We start from the raw sequence: 13584 nt of genomic DNA, 5'->3' as shown, positions 1-13584 counted from the left end.
AGGAGACCTCAAAGCCCAACTCCACAGTGGCACACTTCCTCCAACAGGGTCACACCTACTCTAACAAAGCCAGACCTCCTAATAATACCATTCCCTATGGGTACCATTTTTTTTTTCAAACCACCACACTGAGCCAGTCCACATCTGAAGGAATCTCCTATCGCACTGACCAGTTGGAAGGGGAAGTCACATGGCATTCTAAACACATTCATTATTTCCCATAGCATTTTGTCGCTCCCTCTGCTCCTTATTTCTTGTAGCACATACAGGCTTTCCAAAAACAAAAAAAAAGAAAAAAAAAAAAAGAAAAACTAAACTCGTAACATAGTTGGAGAATCGTCCTTTCTCGGGGAAGAAATATAAGCTCAGTTTGGAGGGAGATTCTGGCCCAAATTCATCTTGATTTAATGGCGACTGTCAGTAACCCCAAAGTCATTCTCTGGGAGTTGGGGGAAGAACTGGCATTATCCAAGACTGACAGTGACTAGTAGCCTTTAAATGGGACAGTATCTGACATCAACATCTGTGGTTTGTCTGCTTCTAGTAGGTTTTCACATCCGAAGATATCATTGTGGCTTCTGAACACACAGACCCAAGTAAACCCAAGTGCTTTTAGAAGACATGCATTTTATATTTTCCATAAATAAATGTTAATATGATGTGTGTAATATATATGTAAATATCATGTGTGACACGGATATAGGAAACTATTTTTATGATTTGCATCTGAACTTTCAACTACTTGAGAAGCATCTAGAAGAAGGGTTTCATAGCCATCCTCCTAATCTAGGGTCTCCATGCCATTTGGAATCATCGTAATGGTGAGCTAGCTCACTCCAATTACATGCTAATGGCAATTAGACACATGTGAGCTGTACTGCGAAGTCATGTCATTTTCATTAGCAGAACTATGTGTGAGAGAACAGTGGTACCCTGCCCCTTTGCATTTGCATGGTAACGTTTGTGCTCAATCCCAAATATCTGCCAGGCATCCTATTGCTCTGATTTTCAGGAAGTAACAAAAATCTCTCTGTATCCTCTTTCTCTATTTTGTTTTATCAGTGTATATGGTTGTCCCTTGGCTAAAAAAAGGAAAACGCAAGATAAACAGCCCCAAGAACCTGCTCCCAAGCGAAAGCCGTTTGCCGTGAAGGCAGATAGCTCTTCAGTAGACGACTGTTATGAGAGTGACGGTACCGAGGACATGGATGAGAAGGAGGAAGATGAGGAGGAGGAGTTCTCTGAGGACAATGAGGAGCAAGGGGACGAGGATGATGACGAGGAGGAGGTGGATCGGGAAGACGAGGAGGAGATTGAGGAGGAAGATGATGACGATGACGATGATGAAGATGGGGATGATGTAGAAGAAGACGAGGAGGAGGAGGAGGAGGAAGAGGAAGAAGAGGAAGAGGAAGAAGACAATGGTAATCTTTAAATACTAACAAAGCTTAGGCCGTGATTTCGGGTCAGTTTTTGCATGAATTTTTCTAGTGTTCATACCGTTGGCATCCTAATGATTCCAGGACAAAGAATTCTCAACACCAAACGTATAAACTCCCTATGTGAACTGAAAATTTCTCCCAAACAATTTTTTGTTTCTTCTAGGCTTCAGATTTCTTACAAATTGTTATTTAGGTTGGTTGTCATGGCAGTTTGCTGAGCTATTTGTGGCAAAATGTAGGAAGAAATCTAGTGTCTCACGTCTAGTGTCTAAGTTGTTCTACTTGACAGGTACTATGATTGACTCAAGCATGGCTGCTGGCACAGCCCTCGCCTCTGTGCCTCCAGTGTGTGGCCTGGAGAAATAGATTCTATCTGTTGGTTGTTGAAGCCATACTTTGGTGACTGTCATGTGGCTAGAATGAAAAGAGATGCTACTTAAAGGAATGGTTGGTGGATTGGTTGTGTGCTTCATATTTGAGAACCAAGTTTCTAGTCTGAGGCAGAAGACAGTGAGTTGTTCAAGCAAGGTGCAAGCTTACCGGGCAGTGTATGGATTCGTTTTTGTGTCCAGTTTTCTGTTAGCATAAGACTCAAAATTAGGATTTATGAAACCTATTCTAAAAAACACTTCTAGGAAGAAGACATAGTTTTCTCATGATCCTAGATATAGCTAATTTTGTTGGCTTAGGGTTGACCTTATAGATATACCAAAAATGATGGTAACATAATGAGAATGTTTTTTCTCCCCTTTGTCCCTTGGGCTCAGAAAATCTTCAAGAATATGAATTCTGAAACCGCTAACTTTCAGATACAAAGTCATTATCTCATCTATTAGAGAGAACATATCAACATGTTTAGATCATGCAAGTGAGTCCGGCATCACTACTCCTATGCACCGCCATAAATGAACATACCTAACTCCAAAGCCAAGGCCTTTGTGTTAGAAATCATGAACCTTATTGGATAGTCCAACATTGCTACAGAGGCTTAAAGTTATTATGTTAATTTGCTACCCAATTTTTCTTAGGTTCTTTCATATGGTATGAGAGAAGGCTTAACAAATTACATCATAGCTCATGCCAATAATTACTGTGCATGCTGCCCAGTGTGCTATGGACAAATGTACTGATGTCACTAATGAGCTGCTAAGAATTAACTCATAACCCTATGTAATGAAATGTGTGGAAAGATGTAGAGGAGACCAGTAAGAAAATATTTAGGGACACAGTATCAGCTGTGTGCAATTCTAAATGATACCTTTGGTTGTCAGTGCTGATGAGTGATTTGTATCATTGAAATCATGTAAAATATTCTCTTGCATTGTCTCATCATGTCTGGGAAGCAGAAGACTTTAATGCTCAGGGTTATGAACATTCAGTATGCACAAAGAGTCTTGTCCAAATTTAGAATCTGCTCCATTTTCTAACTTAAGCGCTTCAATTTTGTTTGCTTGGAGTCAGAATTTAGGTAATCTACCTTTTCAATATACAAAGTGGCAAAGCACTCAGAAGTCTTACTGAGATGCATGACAATGCGGCCACACAGGCTTGAGCTCTTCTGACTTTAGCACCTAGATCCTGGGCGCATAATGAGCTCAGCAGCCGATCGGAACCAGACAGTTTTAGCTGGGGTGGTTCAAGTAACTGCACATAACCAGTAGACATGGGGCAGAATCATCAAACAAGCAACTTTAGAGTAACTACATAGGTCCCAAGTTTTTAAGTGTTGAGCACACCTGACCTGGTGTCTACTCAGGCTTCCTGCACATGCGGAGTATAAGCAGCATGTGGAAGCAGAAGCCTGTGTGAAGGGAGCAGGACAATCCCAGGCACATAGTCAGCCACCGAGGAACTGTTTTCAGAACACACAGCATCTGCTCCCCAGATCAGAACCTTCTTCAGTCACCTATTAGGTGACTTAAAAGGCCCATTGCATTACTGACGAGGAGCTCAGTACATGATCTGCTGTGAGACTAGTCTGTGTGGCTCCAATGAGGCCCATATGCCCTTGCCAGCATCCTCAGTAGAAAGGAAGGCCATTTGTCCCCTGCCAGGAACCTCTCACAGCCTTTCCAGATCCAGGCACTGCTCTCGTGGAGGATCAACCCCTATGGTTCTGATTGTTGTGAGTGCTCTGGAGAGCAAGTCAAAGGCTTGTTTGATTTCCCAAATCTATGACTATTAGTGGACCGCACTATAGCCCAGCTTTGTGAGCAAAGTTCCTGGAGAACCCCTCCTACGCTTCTGTCGTAGGGAGAAGTCTCCACTGCAGAGCCTGTGAGCTAGTGTCCCAAGACACCGTTTAACTAGCATTAGGCAGTGATGCCCAGTGCTTCCCATCCCAGGTATTTCCAAACCTGCCAGGGTCAGGAATCTTCATCAAAGGAAAACCAGAGCTTAGTTGATAGGCCAGCTGTTCAGCATGATCAGACTCTTATTTGTGCTCACACTGTTAAAATGAGGCTTTGAGAGGCAGAAATCCATCAGTCTCCTATCTTCATTTCCTCACCAGGCACGCCCTATTTTTACCATACTGTGGAAGTCTGTGCCAAAATCTCAATCGGTAAATGCAAGCTTGCCACAGGATAGCTCTACCACATGTCTGGGAAGCACAGTGAATGCAAAATTCATGCAGTATGCAAAAGCCACTATTTTTTAGTGCTGGTCGCAGTCTCTTAGTGCTGGCTTTTGTCTTGATGTCCCTTGGTTGACATCACAGCCCCATCACAGGCTGAAGCGGCAGCAGACTCCTCTGAGGTTGGCTGGGCCTCATTCCTGCCATCTAGGTACAGACTGTGACCTCAAGTGAGAAGCATAGGGAACAGAGAATGTCACGAGGCGATCGTAAGTAGCCCATGCTTAGGTCATGATTCGGACACAGTCTGGACAAATGCCAGCAGAGCAATGACATACAGTGTGAGGAAGTCAGGGAGAAAATCTGACCTGGCATCAGCCTGGGGACCAGGCAGGAAGCTTCAGGTTATCTGTGCTGATAACTGTATCCACACAGGAGAAATTATCTCTTGGCTATAATTTGAAATGTGTTTACTTTGTTTCTGATAAATTACATTTACACAAATCATCAGATTATTATGAAAGGAGTCCACTGAATGTTGAAGACACATTATTTAGAACATGGGGATTAAGTATTTTATTTCAAAGATCTTTGAGCATTGTAGTTAGACGTAAACTAAATTGGCCTGACACTAAGCATCCTGTGAGTGTGGCATTTATTTTAAAAAGGAATGTATATTTTATAAAGTAGACAAATCACAGGCTAGTCTCTTGCACAGTCTTATTTTCAAAATGCACAGCAACGATCCAATTTCATGTTTATTAGGTACCAATTATCTATCCTAAAGGGGAACTACAACTCTGTGGCCATAGAGTCATTATTAACAGATTTGGCACATACTATGGTCAAAGGTCTTTCAGGATCACTATGATGAGAAAAAAAATTCATTGCATAGACAATACACATAAGGTATGGTTTATTTCCATACTCCATCCACAAAAAAGGCCATTTAAAAAATCATAGGCAGATATGCATATGTATTTCATATATACATTTATGCTTGTCCTTTTGAAGCCACGTTTCATCTTCCCATAGACAGGAAGGTGAATTCTCTGAGGAAGAACTAGGCTGTGTGTGGTCTAGACTGAATAAGACCAAACTACTACCCTCCTTACTTTAAATGCTCCACTGTGGCTACTGCTAAAATGCTGGGGTTCCCAAGAGACACCTGCCTCTGGCATCTCAGAACTGCCCTAAACCCTGAAATCTGCAAGGTTGTCCCCACAATCAGTGGGTCCATCACTGCAGGTTCCTCTTCAGTTCGGGTAACCCAGCCTTTGTATCCCATGTCAGGGTGTGGTATCCTTGCAAGCTTTCTGAGGAATGGATTGTTGTGAATCCTGATATTGAGTGCCTTCTCTAATAGGCTAGACAGTTGTTCAAAGCCAGGCAGAATGAAAACACATAGCGTGGAGGCAAAGTAGGAGGGGCTGCTTTTGTTAGAGCAATTCAGCCTCCTCTGCTGTCCTTGAAGCAGCTGGGGGAATAGCAGTCCACACCAGTGGCAGATTCTGATTTGGGACCCTGTTCTCACAGTCCTTACTATGAAACAATAGCCCTGTCCATGAGATTGTCTTTACTGGGTGATTCCACTCTTCAGTAAGTCCAGTTCAATGACAGTTCTGTATGTATTCTTCCTCACAGAAGCATCTTTCTAACTGTGAGATTTCCTGGGGTGTGTTTTCTTCCAAAATGTGAAAGGCCCCCCACTTGCACTCACGTTCTGATCACGGGTGAGGCAGTGGCTGGTGTGGTCAGGAGGGGAGAGGATAAAGGTGCTGAGCGGTCGGCACTGAGGCCCCACAACTCCCCAGTTTCCCCTCAGGGTGCTGCTCTCCATATTGATTAGCCAATTATCCTTCTGTATCTTTCCCAGGGACAGGTCCCTGATGAGGGAAGCAAGCTGAAATGCAGACAGACTGTGAAAATCAGAATTAGCCAGTCAGTGTTCTACTGAAGTCAGCAGAAAAAGCAATGAGTTCTGAGACCAGCACAGCACAGAGAGGATGTGTTTAGTATGCAAGGCTTCACCTGAGGAAGGCTGTGGTCACAGTTGGGAAAATGAATATGGTGGATTTTATCTTCTTAAAATTAGCCTTCCCAATATACACAAAAGTCTTCTGTGGGGATACTGGGAGTGCACGTACATTGAGGTAGATGATGCTGTGGCTTGAGAATGAGGAAGCCTTTAGCCTCAAGTAGGATTTTTCTAACTGTGCGTCCATAATAAAAGAAAAAATCCAGCTTCATGTCAACTAGTTTTTGCGTAATTATAAAAGAAACTACATCAAATTTTGTGACTGTTTGAATACTTTGGGGCAAATCTGAAGACGTAATGCTTCCTACCCTTAAGACGCAAACATGTGTGTGAAGTGCAGGAGACTAGCCTTTTCTGCAGTAATGAAAACAGAATGTCACACGGCTTCTTCTAAAGTCCACTGTTGAGAATCAGCAGTGAATTTGGTGTGTCTTGTTGATTTAATTTTTATCCTAAGTGTTGTGCAGCCGCAGGGAAGCATGGCACTTGGATAGGGGATCCCAGCTCGGCCCGTGTAACTCATCTTGAGAAGGTCATCCAGCCTCTTAGGCTCAGCCCTTCATTCTCTCCCTGTCTTGCTATGCAACATAAAGCAAGCACAAGACACAAAAGAGCTCTCGCTCTCAAGTCTGACCTGTCTGCAGCTAGGATGCTGCAGCCATGATCAAAGGTACTACATGACAATTTCCCCTGAGTTTACTCAGTTCTGCATCAGTCTGGAACCTGGAGCCTGATCCAGTCATGCCTCATGCCGCAAGCCTGCTCTGCCCCGGGGGAATCAGTGTGCAGGATCATCCCCCTTAGCTCCAAAGTAGGAAGGGTGTGCCAAAGAGACAGGCACTGAGTAACACTGCTGTCTGCTAAGGCTGTGTCAGGACAAGGTCTCAGGATGACTAACTGCAGTCCAAATGCAGTATGTGCTTCCCATATACTCAAAGGGACTGGGCTAGCTGAAGCTTTTGTTCAAGTTAGGGTCTTTTCTTTTGTTTGTTTTCTTTCTTTCTTTCTTTCTTTTAAAATAAAGACTGAGTAAAATAAGCAGGAGCAATATACAGGCCAGGAAAAACACAGAATTGAGCTTTGTGCATTGAAGTGGTAGTTTTGAGAATTCAGACTGAAGACAGGAACCTAGGTAGCTGCTGGGGATCAGTAAACCTCATATTGCAGAGAAAAGTGACCTCTGTAGGGCCCCTTGGAAGTGAGTCAGAAAGGAGGAAGGGAAGACCCAGAGTTCCCTCCTAGACCACCACAATTATGTAAGAAGCACACTTACCTCAGCCCTGCTCTGGAGACAGACGGGGTAGGATTTTCACACCTACCCCTTCACTAGGATACACAGTCAGGTACAGTCACGCTGACACCTGCTCTGCAGGAAAGCAGTGCCCAAGACTGGCCAGTTAACTTTACACTCCGCCCTGAAGAAAAGAGAGGCAAACAGACAGGTGGTAAGGAAGAGGCACAAACAAAGACTGGCAAGGCTGAGAGACACAAACAGAGACAGGAGGACAAAAACAGGAAGAAGATGAGATGGAAAGAGACACCAAGTCAGAGGAGGAGTTGGTCAGTATGTCACCACCATCTCAGCGAGCTCATGGATTGGGAGAATGTGATTATCCTACTAATTTTAAATCCTCAGATCTTGATAAGCCAGTGCCTAAATGTTATTAAGCAGTTCCTCAAAACTTTATGAATAAATGAAATTTCATTCACATTCTGTTAATTTAGTTCCTTAATGAATGAAAACTTCAAGAAAGAAACACAGTTCACAGTTCCTAAGTTAAAAGTGACTTGGTTGTGAGAAAGAGAAATACCAATTTCTCTTTCAATCTACCTCATTTTGTTATATAGGAAATGTTGTTTTACTTACAACATGGACAATCAATAGGGGGATACAGTTGGTAGGAGACTTGCCTAGGATTTATAGAGCCCTGAGTTCAGTGACTACCACCATATAACCTGGAAAGGGTGGCACAAGCCTGCTACCTCAGAACTCAGCAGGTAAAGGCAGGAGTTCAAGCAACCTACAGGTTGCCATTCCCTGTAGGAAGCCTTATTCCTCTGTTCCTCTACACTGATCTAGTGTCCTAGACTCAGTGTGTCTGAGTGTGAAACTAGGATGCCAAGGGTTGGGTCCTGTAGCTTCGGTGGCCCTCCCTCCCATGGTTCATAAACTGCAGAAGAAACTTATCAGCCTGGGAAAAGTCAGAGGAAACACCAATAGCAAGGTTGGGACCCAGACCACTATGACTCAGGATGCAAGATGCATGGCCAGCCTTATGACCTTGAGTCAAAGGACTGGAAATTCTCGTTGGATGACTTCCCTCATCTGTAGGGCAATAAATGGTGAAGGGACTGCAGAGGGGTATCAAACTACATCGGGGGCCCTAGGAAACTGCCACCTCCTAGGGCAAAACGTGGTAGGTGTCCCAGCTCAAGGTTGTTGGGACCACTGCTCCCAGCACTTATAAGACACAGCCACCTTTCCAGACTTCAGGAAAAGGCATCTAAGACTGGGGTCGACCTTGTCTATAGGCAGGTCCTGGCCATGTCCCCATCCTCAATGCCCACTTTTTCACACACTGCATAGGCCATGGCCGTCTTGGCTTTTCTTCAGCCTTGAAAAAACTGGCACTTCCTGTTTATCATACTCCTGGCCTCTGGCAAAGGTCTCCTTTCTCAGGAGAACTGCCCTCATCCTCCCACTCAGGCTCCCGTCTTCCCCGTGTCCCCATTCAGCTCCATTGTTCAGAGCATGCAGCATCCTGATATCATACTCTGTCTTTCCTGGGTTTTTCACCAACTGCAACTTCTGGGACTACAAAGATATTCTTTTTATTTCACTGTTGAGTTCTAAATGTGACCTCTAGATTCGTATTAATGTGGGGTATCCCCCATGTAGTAAACCAGGATTGGTTTATGCAAAATGTGACAACCACAATATTTATCTTCAATTTGGGAAGAAGGCTGATGCCCTTCCCAAAGGCTTTACCTGTTTCTGTTTAATGAGGAACCCTGGGAGTGCCAGTATTTAGTTGGGGTTAATGAATGACTGCTAGAACACCACAGACATCTCTTTATCATAGGTAGCCTTTATTCTCTCCATACCTTGGTTTCCTGGGTCGGACTATTTCTGTGAGAGGTATGTTCCAATGGCCAACTGAGCTGCTAGCACCTTAGCATCTTGGAGAGTTTGGGGAAACCTCTAGCTTCTTACTTCCTTTAGGGTGAAAATAGAAATATAATATATATATAATATGTCTATTTGAAAAAGATGTAAATATAACATTTAAGACAATGTTAGGAACCAGGATCATTTCTGAGCAGGTGACTCAGTGGACGGTGTGATACCGAGGAAGGTATCACAAATAGGCAGTTATGAGCCAGTCTGTGTTCCCTTGGTACTGAATTGAGAAGCAATGCAAGACCATGTCAGACCTTGTTCAGGAGTGTCAGAGGCATTAGTCACGCCACAAGTTAGATTGATTTATAAGGTTGGATTGACAGCAAAGTGCACACAGCCAAGGAATAAACAAAATCAAATACCGAGTGTGCATATCTTCAGGCACAGAGCTCAGGTTTTCAGTGTGCGGACACTAGGAGGATGGAGAGGAAAGTGGGAACACAGCTTTCAGAAGAGGCTGAACACTCACTTGTAGCAATTGTCCCAGGATTTAGCAGCAACAAAAGCAAAGGCTCATGGGAAGGAGCTGCTGTATAGCAGGTACAAGGGAGCAGGAGCTCCAGAGACTGGGATTGCACCTATGTTGAGGATTCTGGCAGTTTCATGCTGCCCTCCCCAGATACCTTTTGTGTGTCCTTGTCAGGGGCAGCTGGGGACAGGGAGGCTCCTGAGGTGATATAAGGTGGCTCCTGTTGAGTGGGATCAACTGTATCGTAAGAACCTTTAGTCTTGAGAGGCAAGAGCTTCAAAAGTGGGACCCAGAAGCATGTGTCATCTTCCCTTTCAGTGATAATGTCAGACATGGACGGATTATAGTGTATGCTTCCGAAAGAAGGCAAAGCCACTGGTGTCTGTAAATGTCACATCTCTTACCCCTATCAACCCATACAGTTAATTGATAGGGAGGTATCGCTATTAAAAGGTCCTATTTACATTTGTTTTTAAAAGTCCCACTGAACCATATAAACTTCACTGACTATAGAAAACCAGACGCAAGTATCCATCACTCACTTGCAACAACTTGAAGAGAGAACACATTTTATTGCTATCTGAAAACAAACCTCCAGAGTCTCTTCCCTTCCATGGCTCACTGCTTCAGGGTTTTCACCCTATCCCATAATGCTTGCCCCTCTTCTGATTGTCACCTATTCAGCCCATGTGGCCCTCTGAAGGATATTGCTCAGATAGGAACTACCACTTGGGGCTTGGGGAGTCTGGAGAAAGGTAGGAAAGCCCAAGTTTGGTGATGAGTGTTTGAGCTAATCCTGTTCTGCAAACCTCAGGCTATCTGCAAGTGTGGAAAGTAACAGACATATCTATAAAGACATGTATCTATGATGGGGGGACGATGTAGGAAAGTCGGGGGAAGCTGGAGACACTGCTGTTTGTCATACTGATGACAAATGGGTACCTGCCTTTCTCCAAACGTAATTCAGTAGGAAGGATTCTAGTAGCTTTATGTTAGTCCTTCTATGAATATACAATGTTTCTTACAACACCAGTAACAAAGCAAACAGCAACACTGTGAAGTAGATATAATTGGGACTCAGGACAGTTGTGAGTGTGAGTATGGTGACCACAGTTAGTACCATCTGGCTATAGTGACACGTCCTTGCCTCACTGTCCCATTCCCACCCTTCTTCTTGATCTAGAAGGCTTTTATATATAAAAGCTCCTGAGGCGTTGTTTAGACCTGTTAATCTGTCCAGGATGGGAAGTACTTGGTTAAGGGCAAGGTGCTAAGATCCTGGATGGGACTGAATTAAAAGAAACAATGCTTCCAGAATCTATTCTGGCCCCCATTGCAGGTTTGCCAAGAGGGTGGGCACTGTCCATTAAACTCAGAATCTGGGGTTCTGAAAATAGTGACCTTTAATACTGAACAGCAGAGGGATAGAGGACAGCTTCTCTCCTACCATCTAGGGAGATGCCACATGTGCCGCCCAGTGAGGGAAGGGAGGCCAGAGAGCAGAGAGATACATGGTGATCCTAGTCTGCTCTGAAGAAGTGGGGTGTGTGTGTGTGTGTGTGTGTGTGTGTGGTGTGTATGTGTGTGTGTGTGTCTGTCTGTGTGTGTGTGTGTGCGTGCGCACATGTGTGCGCTTGTGTGTGACGTGAGCTCTTGGGGTTATAGTTAGCAGAATTATGGGCAGTCAGGATCTGCCCATGGTTAGCCTCTTTAAGTGCATCTCACAAGCTCTCCTATCTCACTTGTTAGCCCAGGTTAGCCCGGGGCCACCTTAACTGTCCATCCAGAGTACAGGCAATATCTAATTTTCTAATCTCTGGCGATGATGACTCTTCATTTTCACTTGAGGATTTTCTAGGAGACAGACTCTGGGTCTATCTTTGAGAGAGTTTTCAGAGTTCTTTAAAAAAAGGAGAGAAGATCTACCCTAAATGTGGGGCTGGGGACATCTCATAGGCTGCTAGAGTCCTGGACTAAATGAACGCATGGGAAGGATAAAGCAAACAAAAAGCCAGGTGAACACCAGCACTCTCTGCCCTCTGCTTCCTCGTTTGTGCAGCACCGTGTTCACCGCTATGGACTCTGCCAACCTCTTGCATAAAAGACTGCATCCTCTTGATTATGAGTCAAAACAAATCCGTTTTCCCTTACCGTGGTTCCATCAAGTATTTGGTCGCAGCAATGAAAAAAATACACCTTTCCAACCCAGAATAGACCTAAACTGCCTTAGTCAAGATGCTGGCCGGTGGCAGGCTAGCTGAGCTGGCAAGCCTAGCACAAATATCAAAGGCTGGTCATTGAAATATGTCCTCAGTCCCTGAGAGGCTAGGGAGGAGTGTCAAAGGGGGAGAATGCCAGAAGGCAGATGCTGAGACTAGCAGCAGTCACCTGGGGTGGGGGCTTACAGCAGAGACCAGCCTCATCTGCCGAGAAGGAGATGGGTGTCTAGCTGCTAGTCTGCACCAAGCCCACTGGGCTCCTCTTCCAAGAAGACTGCAGTCTGGTTGCTATGGAAACAAGCAGTGCAGAAGACTGGTAAAGCAATCATGCACAGCATCCCAGCATGGTCTCTTAACTCTGTCACTTGAACACGTGTGACTTGCAGTCTTCTGTGGTTGCCTTTCGGAAGTAGTAACCATTGAAGAGCCTTTCCTGGGGTCTCTATGAGGATCAGGAAGGACAAACAGACCTCTACCACCATAAGACTGGGCTTTGGGTTCTGAATTCCATTGGCTAGACACACAGACACACACACACACACACACACACACACACACACACACACACACCTTGTTCTTTACTGTCCATAAGATGTGATGTGGGTGTGTATAATGTGTATTCATGTGGCTTTATCAGTACCAAATATTGAAAAAGTTGTATCTCAGACATGTGTTTTAGAGACAAATTACCACAAAACTAGTCTATGAGGTTCCAGTAATTCTAGGATAAACCTCCCAACTATGCGATTCTGTGTGGTCTAAAATCTTGCTAGTGGTCAGACTTAAAAGAGGGGAGTTGCAGCCACAACATTCATAAAGCCTTCACGGGGCTCAAAATCACACGTCACAGCAGTTAGCAGCGAAGCTGGTGATCACGTGGGCAGTGCTCCTGAACTCAGTCACAAAAGCACCTCTACCTGCAGGCTCATCTCCATCAGTTAGGAGTGGATCAACCCAAACTGCTCTGATTTCCAGTCTCACATGAAGACTCTGGGATTCAGCAGGGAATACCTGGGGCTGGACAGGTCGAGAGGCAGTGCCTGGTCTCAGCCTAGCCCTACGGGCTCTGTGCAATGACAAATCCCAAGCACAGTATACAGAGGGAATGTAGCATGACATAATCTCCACACACATTGGTATTCATGTTCCTACTGTTTACTTAGGACAGAAACATGAGCATTTATTTTCTGGAAAATGCTTTGTTCATCACAAATACATCCCTCTTCTTTGAGAGAACATTAATCACTAGATAGAAACAAGTAATATTGACTTCTGAAAGTTTTATGAGCCAGAATGTTTATACCACATTTCTAGTCCCTGACTGGTATAGAAAAATTCTAGACCATTTGCCAAAGCTCATAGCTTAGCTATGATGGGGTCTTTTCGATGCTAGTCTCAGCAGAAACACAACTAGATAGTAGTAAATTGTCTAAATATGGAAAACCAGACACTGAATTCTAAATGCTCACCATGACAGGCAAGGCTGAGACAGAGCATGTGTTCAGAACCTATTTGCTGATGACACATGGAGCCTGTTTCCCTCCATTAGCCCATATAATTAGGAGTTTACTTTAGGCAATGCCTTAAACACTGGAATTCTATTTACCTGGAAGGATTTTGGCCTCAATATCATCTTCCAACCATTTCCACATCCGCTGCT

General features: G+C 44.3%; 1 protein-coding gene across 19 annotated transcripts in view; it reads left to right on the top strand.

Moving 5' to 3' along the window:
* Positions 1-13584, top strand: part of Myt1l (myelin transcription factor 1 like) — a 393213-nt gene that overhangs the window by 281209 nt on the left and 98420 nt on the right. For all 19 annotated transcript variants that reach the window (XM_085690815.2, XM_085690818.2, XM_085690817.2 and 16 more), the window contains one exon: positions 1063-1424. In XM_085690815.2, the coding sequence (XP_085546941.1) occupies positions 1063-1424 (362 nt within the window). The remainder of the gene's footprint in view (positions 1-1062; positions 1425-13584) is intronic.

This window comes from Myodes glareolus, chromosome 6, assembly GCF_982192425.1.
Source record: "Myodes glareolus chromosome 6, mMyoGla1.1, whole genome shotgun sequence".
Taxonomy (NCBI): domain Eukaryota; kingdom Metazoa; phylum Chordata; class Mammalia; order Rodentia; family Cricetidae; genus Myodes; species Myodes glareolus.
Note: the sequence above shows the minus strand (reverse complement) of the source record. Positions and strands in the feature narration are given on the sequence as shown.